Raw genomic sequence first — 16,292 nt, 5'->3', positions numbered from 1 at the left:
ATATAAATATATGCACGTCTAACTTCTAAAAAGTCAGTAATCATTTTTTATTTAGTAATGTTTAAGTAGCATTAATGTTTAAAAGAATGCAGGTCTAACTATCCCTGCCTTCCCTGCGGTCTAAAAGGTTTTGCTAAATGTTTAAAATATTTCAAATGTATAAATGTTTTAGATGAAATATGTTTACACAGGTTATGGATTGACTGAGGGCATGGGGATTGCTTGCACCGATGTTGTGATATCTAAGCCTGGATCAGTTGGCTTTGTAGTTCCTAATGTTTCACTCAAAGTAAGTCTATGGTAGCTTGGTGGTAAGCATGAGGTGTATGTATACACCATGTGTGTCTGGTGTATTAGAGACACCAATGTTATAACTTGACAGTGGGCATGAGGTGTATGTATACACCATGTGTGTCTGGTGTATTAGAGACACCAATGTTATAACTTGACAGTGGGCATGAGGTGTATGAATACACCATGTGTGTCTGGTGCATTAGAGACACCAATGTTATAACTTGACAGTGAGCATGAGGTGTATGAATACGCTATGTGTGTCTGGTGTATAAGAAGACACCCATGTTATAACTTGACAGTGAGCATGAGGTGTATGAATACACCATGTGTGTCTGGTGTATAAGAAGACACCCGTGTTATAACTTGACAGTGGGCATGAGGTGTATAAATACACCATGTGTGTCTGGTGTATAAGAAGACACCCATGGTATAACTCGACAGTGAGCATGAGTTGTATAAATACCCCAAGTGTGTCTGGTGTATAAGAAGACACCCATGTTATAACTCGACAGTGAGCATGAGGTGTATAAATACACCAAGTGAGTCAGTTGGTTTAAGTTAGTTATATTTTCCTTTTATTATCTTCTTACATGGTTTCTTGTTTAAGATTATGGATATTGAAGCAAGGAAAGAGCTTGGTGCCAATAAATGTGGTGAAATAATGGTCCAAAGCGTTCAGGTCGGTTGGTAGTTCTGCAATAACAACTTAGTGCGCTCAGTTTTAGTTGGAAATATTTCATTATCGAAAACCTTTTCCCTGTAACTTTTTATGACTTCCTATATTGCTTCCACTAAACTCTTTGATTGACAGGTTGAATGTTTATTGCGATAATATGTTTTGTGTTCTGCAGTTTACATCAATGCATGAAAGAGTTAAACTTATGTAATATGTTTTGTGCACTCATATTGTTGGATGATTCTCATTTCATCATAACAGAACACACCAAGTGCTACTAAATACGCAGCAGTTTTTGTTCATTACCAAATGGGACGAGAAAAATAGGATGAAAGGTCTTCCCATCTTCCCCCACTCTACTATATTTATTGTTTTTATACGGGGATTACAATTTTTGTATTATAATAACATTTGATATACATGGTCTTCGAAAAGTCACTGTGCACTCTTGTAATTATATTTTTATATTTACTGTTTGAGGTTTTTAAAAACACAATAAGAAGAGTCCAAGCCTGTAATAATGCTAATGGGGGTCACTTTCAACATCATTTATAATTGTCATTCATATTTACTTCCTGGATTCTATACTGAAACATATCTGTTAATAAATGTATAAGTACACAGTGAGTTCCAAACACACTGTATCTCCCATTAAACACCATCGTATTTTCCCATTAAACACCATATGTTTGCAGACTGCAAAAGGTTATTACAAAAACCCTGAAGCTACAAAGAATATGTTTGAAGATGGCTGGTTGAAGACGGGTGATATGGGATATTATGATGAAGATGGAAATCTTTATATAACTGATCGAATTAAAGATGTTATTAAAGTTAATGCAGTGCAGGTACAATGGGGATTGTTTATAGCAATATAGTGGTTAATAGAAATTATATTTGAATTAGCACTTGACCACTATTCAGTGCAGGTACAATTTGGTTATTGTTATGGTTTTGATTGCAATTTCTCCAACCACTGTTAACTAATGGGTTGTCTAAATTATCACCCATACAGAAAACAATCACCCACAAAGTTACATACGTGGTAACTTCTAAGTGGGCACGAGGTGAATAAGACAAAACACCTGTGTTATAACGACTGTCGTTGCCCCACCATGCGAAGATAAATAAATTACATCCGGGTGTATGAAATGGTTAACCCATGTTATACCAACTGACATTGCCCCTTGGGTGCTAATACGCATAATGTCACCTCTGTTTTAAAAAAAACAAATTGTGTGACTTTTATGCAACTATTGTTACAACACATGTCACCACTATTGCATCACAATACAGGTTTCTCCCACCGAGCTTGAATCTGTTTTAATGAAACACCCCAAAGTTTCCGAGGTCGGGGTTATTGGGGTTCCCGATACGGTGGGGTTCGCAGGGGAAGTACCTAAAGCCTTCATAGTGAAGAAAGACCAGGAGTTGCTGGAACACGAGGTGCATGAGTTTATTAAAGGTAAAGTTGGTTTGATTTTTTTCTTTGTTCAATTAATAACGTGATATTACCCAATTACGGTAAAATGGTAGCATAATCGACTTTGAATTAAGTATTAGGAAAAGCACCAATATTAAAGTTATCACTATCATGATGCATTGATGGACGGTGGACAAATCTTTGATAAAATAAGTTGCTATAAGATTGTATTGTAGTTGAAAGGGAAAAGTTCCCAAGACTTTGCGAATAACAGTAATCAAAGATGGTTTTATGTAATAGTGGAACAAGAGGTTAATGGGTTTTTATATTGGGAATAACTTTTCTTTTTAAAGTTACTTTTATTGTACATTTGTGCCAACGTTTTGACTGCCATATGGTGGTGCATTGTATGAATGGTGGGGTTTTAAAATAATTTAAAACAAAGTTATTTCAGGCCTATTTATCATCTCTTTAATAGATAAGTTGGCAGATTATAAACAACTAAGAGGAGGCGTGGTGTTCATTGATGCATTGCCTAGAAGTGGGAGTGGAAAGATATTGAAACGAGATCTTTTACAAATGCATCAATAACTTGCCTTTTTCCTCGCTTTGTCAGAAAACGACAGGCGTGAGTTAACTGTTTCAAACCTCTTCATCGCTTACAAGTTTATTCTTGCTATCGGGATACCAACAATTGTTATAACACGGGTGTTGCTAATTTAATTACACCACAAAAAGGAAAACAATGCGAGAGAAAACGGCTGACGCAAAACGAATTATTGAATATATCGTTTTTATTCTTGGGTGAAAGTTAAGAGGGATACCGCGGTGGTCGTAATGGGCAGTGCACTTAAATGCATATAGTTTGGTCGGGATACGACCCCCATAGACCGTTGGTAACTGTTAAAAACACGCTTAGGATATTTGTATATAATGAGCTAAAGGTGTCCCATTTTCCCCCACCCACAAAAGAGTTCAAAATATGAAAATCATGAGTGTGGTTCGTGCGACGCTGCGCGCAGGATGGTAGCAGCGCTGAGCTTCGAACCCAGTATGTAAACCTACAGAATGAAAACATGTCTTATCTTACCCTACCCTATTGTAAGTCTTTTATGTACCGAATGTGATCGTAATTCGTAACAACGATCCGGTCCTGGCTTAGGAATTAAACCAGCTCCGAACATTCTCAAAAACGACAGAAATCTTTTGTTTCAATTTTATTTATTTAGCATTTTGCGAACGAACACTTATTATTCCATTTGTGCAACAATAGCGTTGAGAACATCTTCAACATCTGCAAAGGGAATGTGGGGTTTTAATATTTCATACAGACACCGTGTACTTATTTATTGTAGGGTAAGAGGGAGATGGGTCAACTTTTCGTTCTATTTTCTTGTTCAACTTGGTAGTAAACAAAAAACATTGAAATAATTTTAAAACCGTATCCTCCTGACTCTAATAGACCGTTGTTATTTATTAAAACACAATCAGGATACTTGGATATTAGGTGCTAAAGATGTCCCACTAAACCCGCAGTAGGCTATCATACAACAGACACGGAAATAGTTTTAATACTCACCGATTTCGGAGTGATCCCTTACTTGTCTGCAATAACAAAAATATAAATAAAGTTTACGCGCAACGAAATGGATCAGCATATCCCCCAGAAAACAATCACCCACAAAGTAACATGCATGGTAATGAACTCATAAGGTGTCACGAGGTGTATGAACACCCGTGTTGTTTATAACGACTGTCGTTTTCCGGCCACTCAAGGATAAAGTAAGTTACATTCATTCATTCATACTGTTATTAATTAAAACATATACTTACTGATTCCACGCTGAAGGCTGCTTACTCTTTGGAATAGTTGCATGAATAACTTCACCGGCCTGGGCAGAAGCGCATAGCACGACGATCGCGAAGAAGATGATCAGTTTCTGGTTCATTTTGACAACTTTGTAAATGTACGAATGAATATTACTGTTAATGCATCAGCTTTTACTGGCAAGAAACTTTTACAGTTTGTCTCGGTTTTAGCGGAAACGAATGTTTCAGCCAGGGCGGTTATAACGAACACAAACTGATTACATGGAATGCCATATGTAGCCTATTGCCGAATGGTGCATTATGGTTTTAATATGAAGTTTCATGCATGAGAAATGTTAAGAGTGTTAAAAACACGATTAGAAAATATGGGATATTATGTGCTAACGGTGTCCATCTTACTCCGCAGTACTGTAATACCAGAGCCATAGAAATACCGAGTAGTCCAACCCATTGTTACGTAAAAGACAAATTGAACGGCAATTTGAGTCCAAAATAACACAGTAGGTATAGGGAGAATGTCTGTTTTTCGGTAAATTATAGAAAACCTTGACCCTAGAAACAAATTTAAAGGTTAAAAAATGTAAAAAAACATGTGTTATTTGTTTTCTGTATCAAAAAAAGTCAAAAAATAAAATTAGAAGCGGTTGATTTGTGACATTTTAGTCATTTAATGCGGCTAAATTAATATATTTAAAAAAAAATGCTTGGTAAGGTAAATAGAAGCTGTTTTACACCGTTCCACAAAAGGAAAATACAAACAAAACCTAAAAAGTTCGTTTAAACCAAAGTTAGTATAGACCAAGTTAGGAAACGGATTGTAAAACAACGAGTCTTGTTATCCATTTTCTCGCGTCTATGACGTCATAGTCGCCACCATTACGGAGCCCACGGCATAGCATTTTATCATTGCTGGGTGCTGTTTTTCGTTTAAATATTGCGATTTTTTAAAAACTAAGCACTTCTGCGCGTAAAAATGGTTTTCTACTAATGTTATATCTTATCACAATAATAAACCTCACAAAAATAATCAACTTTTATTGAACACTCAATCGATTAAAGAGTAAAAAAACAGAAAATATCAGGTTTACTAGCCAAAAACATAAAAGAACATGTTTAAAATATAAAAATACAAACAAAAATAACATTACCATAAATACAAACGCATAACATTACCATAAACTGGTGTATCTAGCTGCAGTTTTGCATGTAAATTGCCGTGATTTTACTTTTTGGCTCACAAACTTAACACGTATACCCGGCAACGAAACTTAAGGTATCTGTGTAAAATTTGCCTAATATCAAAGTGACATTGAGGAAAACAATACCAAGTTACTATTTTTGGTCCTCTGCTTGAATTAGTAAGCTACCTTTTTTTGCGTTACGGGTCTTTATGAAATCGGAAAACGCGAACACCTTATCTGCTAGTACTTAAGCAGTTTGAAGCTGCATGTCCACTCATGTTGGGTTATAAATGTAGTAAAGAATAGCTCTGTAGATTCGTAGGTATGATCATATACTATTATGTAAACTAAGCTGATTGATGCTAGTCTTAATCGCCAACGTAAAGTATCCTGTTAAACCACACTGTACGCCGAAAAACAGTCAAAATATTAATTTACTTCACATTAATTCCTAGATTTAATATTATATAACAAGATTTATATTAGAAATTATATTTTTAATGTTAAAACAACCGCTATACGTGTTTTCTAGCTTTGTATCGCTTACAAGAACTAAATAAACACATGCCGACCATGCATTTGTATAGGCGATTCACGCTCTGTGGGCTCCGTAATGGCGGACACGAGCGCCGTTTCCTAACTTGGTCTATACTAACTTTGGTTTAAACCTATTGCCAAAGTCACCGCTTTTGCTCTATTTTGAACACACAAAGACGGCAGTTGGACTACTCGGTGTTTATACGACTCTGTGTAATACGAGAACAAAATATATTTGGGCATTAAATAAAACTGTAGACATGTGTAGTGTGTACTGTTTGTGGATGGGCTTTAGAAGGCACTAACATTTTTTAAGTGTAAAGTGGCAAGTGGCAAATCAGCTTCTTGCCTATCTGTTTGCCATTGCGAGTTTTATAACATTTTTATGAAATCATTCGCGTAGAACCGAAACAACAGCAAAGCTTGGGATCCCTGGATACAAAATTAAAATTTAAACTTAAAATATTGTCGTGTTTTATAGCAATATTGACACCGTGCTTAGTTATAGGTACGTAGGGTATATAGCAGAAGAGGTTGGTGAAAAGGTTGATGGCTCGGTGGTTGATGGTTAGAGAGGGGTCCCAGGTCCATAATAAAGCTATACGTTTAGGTTACAAACGGTTGGTACTTAGGGGTTAGTTGTTAGCAAATAAGGTGGGGGGTATCTGTACTAACACCGTCTGTGCTATTTATTCACAATGTAGTACTGTATACAAAGTATGAAAGCAAAGATAAGTACTAAATTATGTTAAAACCTTCTAATTCACTGAAACGTTATTTAGAATGTTTTATTAAAGGTATAAGCATTATTTAAATTTACCCATGTAAATATACAAGATACATAATATATATGAGTTGAAGAAACATCTGATGGATATCACAAGGGGAAACTTTAAAGATTTTGTGAAGAAGAAAGGAAATGATATAAGTTGTACAAACACAAACGAAAGCATGCATGATGTCATGCCCTGTCACCTGGAACTATTGTCTCCTGAACTGGTGAGTGGTTCTTTATACATGGTTGACAACTAATAAATTGTTTCTGAAGTGTTGTTTGTATATCTTGCTTGCCGTTGCATAGTTGTTAGTTTAGAGAGTCTGCAGCTACAGCTTCGAGGCCCGACGCTGCTACCATTATAGCAGTATGTGTCCTTGGGCAAGACACTTAACGGCAATTGCTCTAACTAAGTGGTCACTAATGGGTTAACCAAATTGTCAGCCATACAGAAAAACAATCACCCACAAAGTTACATACGTGGTAACTCGTAAGTGGGCACGAGGTGTATGAAACAGAAGAACACCCATATTATAACTACTATTGTTATGGTTAAAAAATCCTTAAATAAAAAATATGTTTTGTTAAAATTATCCCAGAACTTTCCAACAAGTGAAGCTTCATCGGGAAATTTCTCCGAGGAAGAAATTGATGAAGTTGAAACAAAATTAATCGAGAATGAAATACTTTATAATGGGAGAAATAAGAAAGTAGGTTCAAACTTTTGTTTACAAGTTATTAAAGGTAATAGGATTTAGCAAAGAGTTTGCAATACATTTTTCAGAAGTACATTTAAAGTAACATACATGGTAAGATGGTAACTCGTAAGCTGGCACAAGGTGTTAAACTCGTGTGATAACGTTTTCCGGCCACGCGAGGATAAAGTTAGTTACATTCATTCATTCATACTCAATTCTCAAGCTTACAATAATAGTGAAAGGCTTTGTGAACCATTGTAGTAGGCGGTTCAATTATTCAAACATAGGTGCAAACTATTTAAAATGAATGGTGAGTAGCGACAGTGGAGACACAATCCTGTGAAATAAACTTAATTGTTCTAATGTTTACTGATTGGTGTAGTATAAAAATCTGGGATGGCTGCTTTGATAAATGATTACCAATTCTTTAGAACAAACTCGAGAGGTCTAGAAGAAGGATTGACACGAAAAGTCATAACGAAGAAAACTTGGATCAGAAAATGGAGGAAGCCATTGCGAGAATGCGAAAGTTGGATGGGATATTGGCTGAAAAAGTTCAGCGAGAAAAACAGGTATGTTTGGAAATACTTGGCGTGAGGACACTGTTTTTACTTTGAAGTAATTTCAAACTTTTGTATATATATTAATAAATGGTTAATGTAACAGCATACAGTTTAGCATTTGTATTGTTCTATTATAGTAGGTTGGGGCAAGATGATTCATGTTTTCGTTCTCTTTTGTTAAACTATTTTGTAGTAAACAAAGAATATTTACAAAATTGTATAACCGTATCCTCATGTCTTTAAAATAGCGTTTTTAAACACGATTAGAGAATATGGGATATTATGTGCTAACAGTTTCCATCCTATACCACAGCACTGTAGTTTAAATCTGAAGTTCTGCTTCTGATTTGGTATGTTTATATAATTAATGTTCAAGGTGAAGAGGGAAACTTTAATTTACCAAAAACTTCTCCAATCTGATCTAATCGAACCAAAACAGAAGGAATCCATTCCAACAGATGTGAATAAAAACACAGTCAAGTTTCTTGCATTGTTGCCCCCACCCCAACAACTTGAAGGTAAAATAAATGTAGCAGTCTTGTTGTTTATTTTATGCCAGGTGTTTATATTGAAGATAAAATGTCAATCTGTAAACTAAAATATGTAGAGTTTTTGTTTATCTTTGTTCTTGTGTTATGTAGATAGTAAACATCATACATACACATAAGAGCCAGTGATGCATTTTACCCCCATTTGATTGTATGTAAAATTTAAACAAGCATACCAATAAAATGTCCAAATTTTTGTAAATAAAAACGCTCAGATGTGATTTGCGTATAAATTAAATGCTTGTTTACTTCAATGTTATTTTTACGGATTCCCACTGTGTACATACAAGCAATATTAATTTATATTTTATATGGTTCGCACTGCCATGTTGCGCAATTTTTGCATGCTGATTATAACAATAACATAAAATGAAACCATAATAATCAGTACAACCATCCACAGTGTTACTGGAGAGAAATGAAGTATCCCAACCCCCTCAACCCCCACAACCAATCTTCCCAACCCAGATCATTGAAGACACCACGAAGGTATGGCTTCAATTTTAAACTTACACCCTAAACGCATGCATTAAATAAATAGGATGCGACTGTTTTAATGTAGTTATACTTTTTGTTTTATCAACAAAACAAATTTGGTGCTTGCAGTCATAACTTTACTCCATTGAACTTCATAAATATTTACACTCACCAACAAAGTTGTTTAAGTGGTAACTTGTTAGCTGGCACGAGGTGTATGAAACAGAACACCTGTGTTATAACCACTGTCGTTACCCTGCCATGTGAGGATAAATAAGTTACATACGTGGTAACTTGTAAGCTAGCACGAGGTGTATGAAACAGAACACCTGTGTTATAACCACTGTCGTTACCCTGCCATGTGAGAATAAATAAGTTACATACGTGGTAACTTGTAAGCGAGCACGAGGTGTATGAAACAGAACACCTGTGTTATAACCACTGTCGTTACCCTGCCATGTGAGGATAAATAAGTTACATACGTGGTAACTTGTAAGAGAGCACGAGGTGAATGAAACAGAACGTTTGTGTTATAACGACTCTAGTTGCCCCATAACGCGAGGATAAATAAGTTACATTCATTCCGAGTTAGAAATTTAAGATTTTCTTTATCCATATATTTAAGTGTGATTTTAACATTAAGTTATTCCTCAGGTAAAACAAGACCCTCCCCCTCTCACCCGTCCTCGTTCATCCGTTGAATCAACTTCCGATAATTTGGATCACGAAACAACACAGAGATCTTCTTCATCCAAATGTCGATCAATGAAACAAAATGAGAAACAAAACTTTATAAAAAGAAACATTGAGGTAAGAGGGTATGGAATGAAATTTAACTTTTTCTGAGCTATCAAGGAAAGATCTCCCATCCATTAAAGCCCTTGTCAGTTTGTTAGCTACTTTCGGAGAGGCAACATTGGTCAAATTAGTTTCACAAATTTAAATATTCCCATGCTAAATGTTGGCGCATCAAGTTATTAATAACTGCATAAAATGTAACAAAACCTTGAATGAATAAATTTAACTTATTTTTCCTCGCGTGGCCGGAAAACCACAGTCGTTAAACAAGGGTGTTCTGTTTCATACACCTTGTGCCGGCCCACAAATTCCCATGTATGTAACTTTATTGGTAATTATTTTTTTGATTTTTTTCTATAGTTAGTAAAAGAGGCTGGAAGTTACGTTCAAATGACAGAAGAGGAAAAACAACGATTGTCGGAATTATTGCACGATTTGAATGAAGAAGCTTTTAGTGTGAGTTTGGTTTCAATAAGTTTAATTTCTGTTTAATACAAACAATGAAGTCAAAGGAAAATACAATAAAATCGTTTTAATTGTGAGTTTAATGGTAACATACAACTAAACATTAGTTTAATGCAGTTCATCTGGTAAGTTTGTATGACAATGCTGCATACATGATATATACGTTCGTGTATTCATTCCTATAGTTATGCTTGAGCTGATTTTGACTCTTCGAATACGGTGGCAAAGATTTAAAAATATTTTAAGCGAAAAAAAAAGAAATATTGACAAAACAACAGTTGTTAAAACATGCTTACAGTTATTGTATGCCATGTAATATGACGTATAACTATAAGTCTATATATTTATTCCCAGGAAACAGAAATGAAAATGGTCCCAACCCAGCAGAACGGGTATTCCCCTGACCCGATAGAGTTAAAACGATTGCAAGAAATAGATTTCAATCTTCAACAAATTTCAACTTCGTTCGTTAACTCAACCACCAGTTCAGTGCAATCTGTAAGTAGGGGTGGCTTGGTTTTGTGAATAAATGCACCAATGCCTGTTTACAAGTTATCATGTATGTTACTTTGTGAGTGATTGTTTTTATGAAGTTTTTCATGGCTTTGTTTATGGGGCAAGGGTGGCCAATACATAAGAACGCATACATCCACAATGGTAGCAGCGATGAGCCTTGAACCTATACCCTCTGGGTTAGTGGCAGACAGGCTAACCACTGTGCCATGACACCATATGTTCTGTAAGGGTGAGATCTTCAGTGAGGCACACCTGAGACCTGGGATGTAGGTATATTACCCCAACACCCAGGGTGCTACCATCTAGACCCCACTGAGGCAGTTTATAGACACTTAATAATAGAGATTCTATTCTATAAGGGTGAGGTCTTCAGTGAGGCACACCTGTGACCTGGGATGTGGGTCTATTACACCAAAACTCAGGGTTCTATTATCTAGACCTCACTGAGGCAGTTTATAGACACTTATTAATATAGATTTCTTTTTCTAAGGGTTTGGGGTTAGGGGGGTGTAGATCCTATTATGTCTTCATACTTTCTGTTCCAAACAGCAGGCACGATGTGGATGTTCCCACCATAAGCATTCATGTTCTTTAAAAACCAGAAATAACACAGGCCTCGTTATTTTCAGTTCCCAACAGATTACGAACCAGTATCACAGAAAATATCTCGATCCGAATTAACAGAAGCCGCCCACCCACGTGAACGAATGGAAAACATTGAACAAAGGTTGCAACAACTTGACCAGGAGTGGAGGGGCAAGGTTAGTGTTGTGCTATTAAAAAAAATCAAAAAAAAATATTTGTTCAAAAGTTACATACATGGTAATTTGTAAGCGAGCACGAAGTGTATAAAACAGAACACTCATGTTATAACGACTGCCGTTGCCCCGCCATGCGAGGATAAAGCAAGTTACACGCACATGTTCCAGTTTGTTAAAGTGTGTGAACATTGGTTATTAACCTTTTTAAGGACTTGGCGGACATGTCATTAAAATCACGAAACCTGCCGATTATTGTTGTTTAGGGATCATAGTTGTAATGTTAGGGTTCCTAGGGTGACATGTTACCCTAAATTTTGAAACAGGAGTGACGTCATGAGTTGTAGGACCCTGGTTTTCCATCTAAAACGGGTTTAAACCTGCTGTTAAGTGTCTATACAAACAAACAGAACATTCACGTTGTAACTTTTGAATGCGCCATGCCACGCGATGATAATCAAGCGAAATTCATTCAAGATTCAATCTGTTTAGTTTAACCTTAAAATTGTTACACATGCTATTCTAAATCAGTGAGGTCCTGCGATGCACGCCATGGGACCCTAGATACAGATGGCACATTACCCAAACACCCATTAGTTCTTCATAGGTGACGGTTACACTGTCATGGACGTTCATTTCCTTTCCAGTATGACGTTGAAAGTCCCCGTTTAAGTGACAACCAACTACAACAACTTCTCAACGACGCTTATTATGATATGTCGTGTACGCCAAGCCATACGAACTTATCCAGCAGAATAAGCGACCATTCATCTGTAGTTGGGAATATAAACGAAGACAGCGAACTTGTTTCTACAAACATTAAATTACCTCGAGATGTATTGGATAGTTTATTAAACGAGGCAAGGTCAGAGTTAGGAATAAACGACGACGATAGCACAGTGTCTTCAGAATATTCAGAAACTAACTCAGTTAAAAGTGAGGACTTAGGCTGACATTTCTTTGAAAATTTGGCATTTTGTGCTCGTGGTGCTTCATATTTGTTTATGGGACTTTTTACGTAATAGAGCGTATTGTGACGTTGATTGCTTCCACATTCTCGTATTTTTATTTATCTGAAAATATATATTTTAAATATTTCGTGCGTGTGGATTTGTCCTGCTTGTCAGCGCGCATGAGGCATAAGAGGGAACTGTCTAGCGTGTAATAAGACGCGTTTCGTTAACTTTTAATAGAAAACAGCTGATTCAAAATATCGCTCGTTTATTTTTTGAATAATTTGACAAAAGCGTCATAAACACCTTTGGAAAATTCATATTAAAAATAAACAAAATCAATATTGTACAGAAAAACATATAACGAAAAACAAAAATCGTAAAAACATGGGATTTATAAGTTTATGATATTATCTGGTTTCGCTTGTGGTGTAGATACACCGCTCGGTATGAAGTAACTGTTGCAAAACGTAGATGAAGTTTTGTTCCTTGTTTCGTATAAACCAACATGTATACCGTAAGCACCAACGTTTATGGAAGTACATTTGACTTTGTTTCGCAGGACGGACGAGTTCTGTGGGTAATATAAATTAAAAAGTTGGTTTGGGTTATAGAAATATAAGGTAACTTATTCATGGTTGACACCCCCATGTCCACAGTCGAGTTGCTGAAGCTATTGCAGTGTGTGGATAAGCAGACACGACTTTTGGTTGGTTTGGTCATTTATATTCTCGTGGGTGGGAACTTGAGTGACTTATCCATGGTTGCCACTCCCATGCCCACAGTCGAGTTGCTGAAGCTATTGCAGTGTGTGGATAAGCAGACATGACTTTTGGTTGGTTTGATCGATTGTAGTCATAGAAACATTCTGCCAGATCTGTCTCCTAATCGATTCGACTACAAAATCAAGTAGGCTATATGAGGCGCAAGCAGATTAAGACATCTGCTTTTGGATGTAGCGCATGTTCTCTTTTCCAACTTTCTACACGCATTACTGCGATACCAATATGTTTCTACCAAGTACTGCCATTGGTGTCATATATTCATGTTAAGCTTTGATTTGGCATAAACAAAATACTTAAGCTTGTACTTACGATGTCGAATGTCTCATGGCAAGTTTCTTGTGATTCTTCGTATTGAAATGTCTCCCCGTTGGTGTATCTCTCGTACTTGCTGCTGAAACTGTCGATCTTTTTCACCGTCGAACTCTCGCTACGTTTCTGTAATTATTCATACAATATTTAGTAGGGTTGGGGGAGATGGGACACCTTTATAAGCGCATAATATCTAAACATCCTGATTGTGTTTTAAACAATCAGACTCCACGGTCTAGACTCTACGTAGGATATATTCTTATAAACCTTGTCCCGTCTTACCCCTTAGTACCATACAGTTATGGTTACCAAAGAAAAGTCTCATCATAGATAAAACATATACATGTATTATCTATGGTCTCATCACGATGTAAGATTTTTGTGCACGAAGGCATATTGGCATACTTCAGCTTCGTTGGTAGTTTTGTTATTATACTATGAAACTATTACGTACTGAGTTATATGGGCAATAGAATCGGCTGCTGAAGCTGTTTTTCATTCGATCCCGATGCGAATAATCCTTGCAAACCCCTCTTGTAACGCGAGCCGTTGTAGTTGGTGGGGAAGGTGCGTCGTATCCATGGTATGAACATTCCCTGCATTCGGCTAAATAATTCCTTGCTTTAAAATACTGGGCTTTAAAATCTTTTTCCGACGCTGAACTTGAAGGATATTTTTTAATCGTCTTCCGCTCATCCGTTTTATGGTCGTAACTAGGCAACGTGAGTGACAGGTCAAGAGGTTCAAAAGTTTGTTCCGTTGGGTTGCTTTTAATGGTGGTTGTTTTGCGCATTTGCCTGTTTGCACAATTCCGACGTTTCGCAAGCTGTGTGAAAACGAACATAGCGACTATGATGCCAACGATAAGTCCAACAGTTCCTGACACAGCGCATACCACTGTTATGTAGTTCCCGTTATAGACTTGGCCCAACTTTGTAGAGTTTGTGTTCGTTGTTTTTTCCAGCCGTTCGTTAAAACTCGAGACAAAATTCCCAAAAGACGGTCTTTCCAAAATTCTTGCGTTTCTGTCTCCCGTTCCGCTTGATCGCGTCGGTGTTGTGACGTAACCGGAAGTTAGGTTTTTGGAAGATACGTCATTGATTCTTTGAGTTTGTGGAACAAACGTGGTTTCTACGTCATCAAGGAGAAAATAACTTACAGTGGGGGGGAGTTGCCCGCTACCACGTTCAACTATCATCATGATTAATTATGAGGTCAACAAATCGTATTGTCCAACAGTTAACATTGCTCTATGCACAATGCTGAAATAAACATATACGCATTTATAAGTATAGTAGTGTGGGGGAAGATGGGGCACTTTTAGAACATAATATCCAAATATCCGGATCGTGTTTTAAACAATTAACAACGGTCTATGGGAGTTGTAAGGAAACAGTTTTATAGACGTAGCTCATTGCATGTGTTGTAGCCACAAACTAACAACAAACAAACGATTGCAAAAAAATAGCTACACGGATTTAAAACTTCTCACATAGCTTTTTCCAACACCTTACTATCATATACGTATACAATAGAATAAAAGTAAATTCACAACAAAATTTGCTACAGTATTACCCGCAAGGCGACACTTATATACATTAACACACACATACACAGAGCGCCAGCCCTTCAACCATAAAATTAAACGTCAAAGTGAATTGTTTTATTCTGCATAGCGCTTAGCTTTCTTTGCTTATAAATATTTCATGCGGTTACTTTAGCGTAGCGTGCACAAATTTACCCAGCAAATATGACGTAATCGTTTTTTTTAAATTGGGCGTGGTTTCAAACACGTTACACTAAAATATGAACATCTGCGCTACAGGCGAGAATTTTACTATTCGGTTGTGTCTATGCGGAACGGTAATGCGTTTTAATTATGATAGATCGCTATCAACTGTATTATGTAATCTATTTTCTTTGCATTTGGCTACAAGATAACAATACCTGCCAAACCCTGCTACCACAGTATACTTAAGCGCTATATACTCAAAATTACTGGACCTGTTTCTATTCTGTATATTGGAAGTTAGACGTGGAAAGCAAAGATACTTGGGGTTAAAGCCAGTGTTTACTCATTACCTCATAAAACACTGCTACATCGCATCTCTAGTTATGATATGCGCCTGCTTCAAAATGCTCACCGTTACATTTATCGCTTCGCCCCATAATGACCGTTATATGTGCCATAACGAGTGGTTGAATTAATAGTCGCGTGCAATTATATTTACACGGCCAAATTATTGCAGACCACACACACAACGTAATTACATGTTCATCCAATTAAATGATTAGACTCGTCAAAATATCACTTTAAAACTGGCCTAGCGACATAATTTCTGGTCAAAACAAAATCGTAAACAGGAACTTGACGATTAAACCGAAAACTGGTTTATACCGATTAAGACTGCAGTAGAATATGCCATAATAGCTATACATTGGCAAAATTTAAGCTAAATATTGTTTTTTTTCTTTTAACTTCGTTTCCGGCTTTATTTTTAACATATAAGCAAAAGACACCGTTTTTTTGTCCATCCTATATAACACCATACTTTATTGCGGTCTCTTAATAAGCAACTCGTTATAACTATGCTGTCCTCTCAGTTTAACCAGCACACACGGTATAGGCTCTCCCTCACATATAACCATAGTATGCGCTATGTGTGTACAGACTCTCCTACATAAAGTAGACATCAATATTTTATT

The 16,292-nt window shown here is 36.6% G+C and overlaps 3 protein-coding genes and 1 long non-coding RNA gene across 6 annotated transcripts in view; 2 read left to right on the top strand and 2 right to left on the bottom strand.

Moving 5' to 3' along the window:
* LOC100179929 (4-coumarate--CoA ligase 1-like) overlaps positions 1–3,570 on the top strand; it is a 36,238-nt gene extending 32,668 nt beyond the window's left edge. For both annotated transcript variants that reach the window (XM_026836723.1, XM_018814123.2), the window contains exons 9-12: positions 902–973; positions 1,666–1,818; positions 2,267–2,435; positions 2,872–3,570. In XM_026836723.1, coding sequence (XP_026692524.1) covers positions 902–973; positions 1,666–1,818; positions 2,267–2,435; positions 2,872–2,984 — 507 coding nt within the window. In that variant the 3' untranslated portion in view covers positions 2,985–3,570. The remainder of the gene's footprint in view (positions 1–901; positions 974–1,665; positions 1,819–2,266; positions 2,436–2,871) is intronic.
* A 25-nt stretch (positions 3,571–3,595) lies between these two features.
* Positions 3,596–4,396, bottom strand: LOC100179790. The gene is made up of 3 exons (XR_182143.4): positions 4,227–4,396; positions 3,973–3,998; positions 3,596–3,687 (listed from the first exon to the last, which is right to left on the bottom strand). It is a non-coding gene; the product is annotated as an uncharacterized LOC100179790 (long non-coding RNA).
* Positions 4,397–6,727: 2,331 nt separating this feature from the next.
* On the top strand, positions 6,728–12,619 carry LOC100176675 (fibrous sheath-interacting protein 1). Of its 2 annotated transcripts, XM_002123770.4 has the most exons (10): positions 6,728–6,940; positions 7,316–7,426; positions 7,846–7,986; positions 8,354–8,495; positions 8,929–9,014; positions 9,657–9,812; positions 10,161–10,256; positions 10,620–10,763; positions 11,411–11,542; positions 12,187–12,619. In XM_002123770.4, exons 1-10 carry the CDS (start codon positions 6,812–6,814, stop codon positions 12,490–12,492), a joined length of 1,443 nt encoding a protein of 480 aa, XP_002123806.1. In that variant the 5' UTR covers positions 6,728–6,811; the 3' UTR covers positions 12,493–12,619. The 2 variants fall into 2 exon arrangements, with proteins under 2 accessions (XP_002123806.1, XP_026692526.1); XM_026836725.1 differs by lacking the exons at positions 6,728–6,940; positions 7,316–7,426 and adding an exon at positions 7,706–7,724 and having other exon boundaries at positions 12,187–12,593.
* A 267-nt stretch (positions 12,620–12,886) lies between these two features.
* LOC100178990 lies at positions 12,887–15,430 on the bottom strand. The gene is made up of 3 exons (XM_002123634.3): positions 14,041–15,430; positions 13,587–13,712; positions 12,887–13,066 (listed from the first exon to the last, which is right to left on the bottom strand). The coding sequence occupies exons 1-3, from the start codon at positions 14,785–14,787 to the stop codon at positions 12,887–12,889; spliced, it is 1,053 nt and encodes a 350-aa protein (XP_002123670.1). The 5' UTR covers positions 14,788–15,430.
* Positions 15,431–16,292: the final 862 nt, after the last annotated feature.

This window comes from Ciona intestinalis, chromosome 11 (assembly GCF_000224145.3).
Source record: "Ciona intestinalis chromosome 11, KH, whole genome shotgun sequence".
Taxonomy (NCBI): domain Eukaryota; kingdom Metazoa; phylum Chordata; class Ascidiacea; order Phlebobranchia; family Cionidae; genus Ciona; species Ciona intestinalis.
The sequence above is the reverse complement of the archived record's forward strand: the minus strand, read 5'-3'. Positions and strand labels throughout refer to the sequence as shown.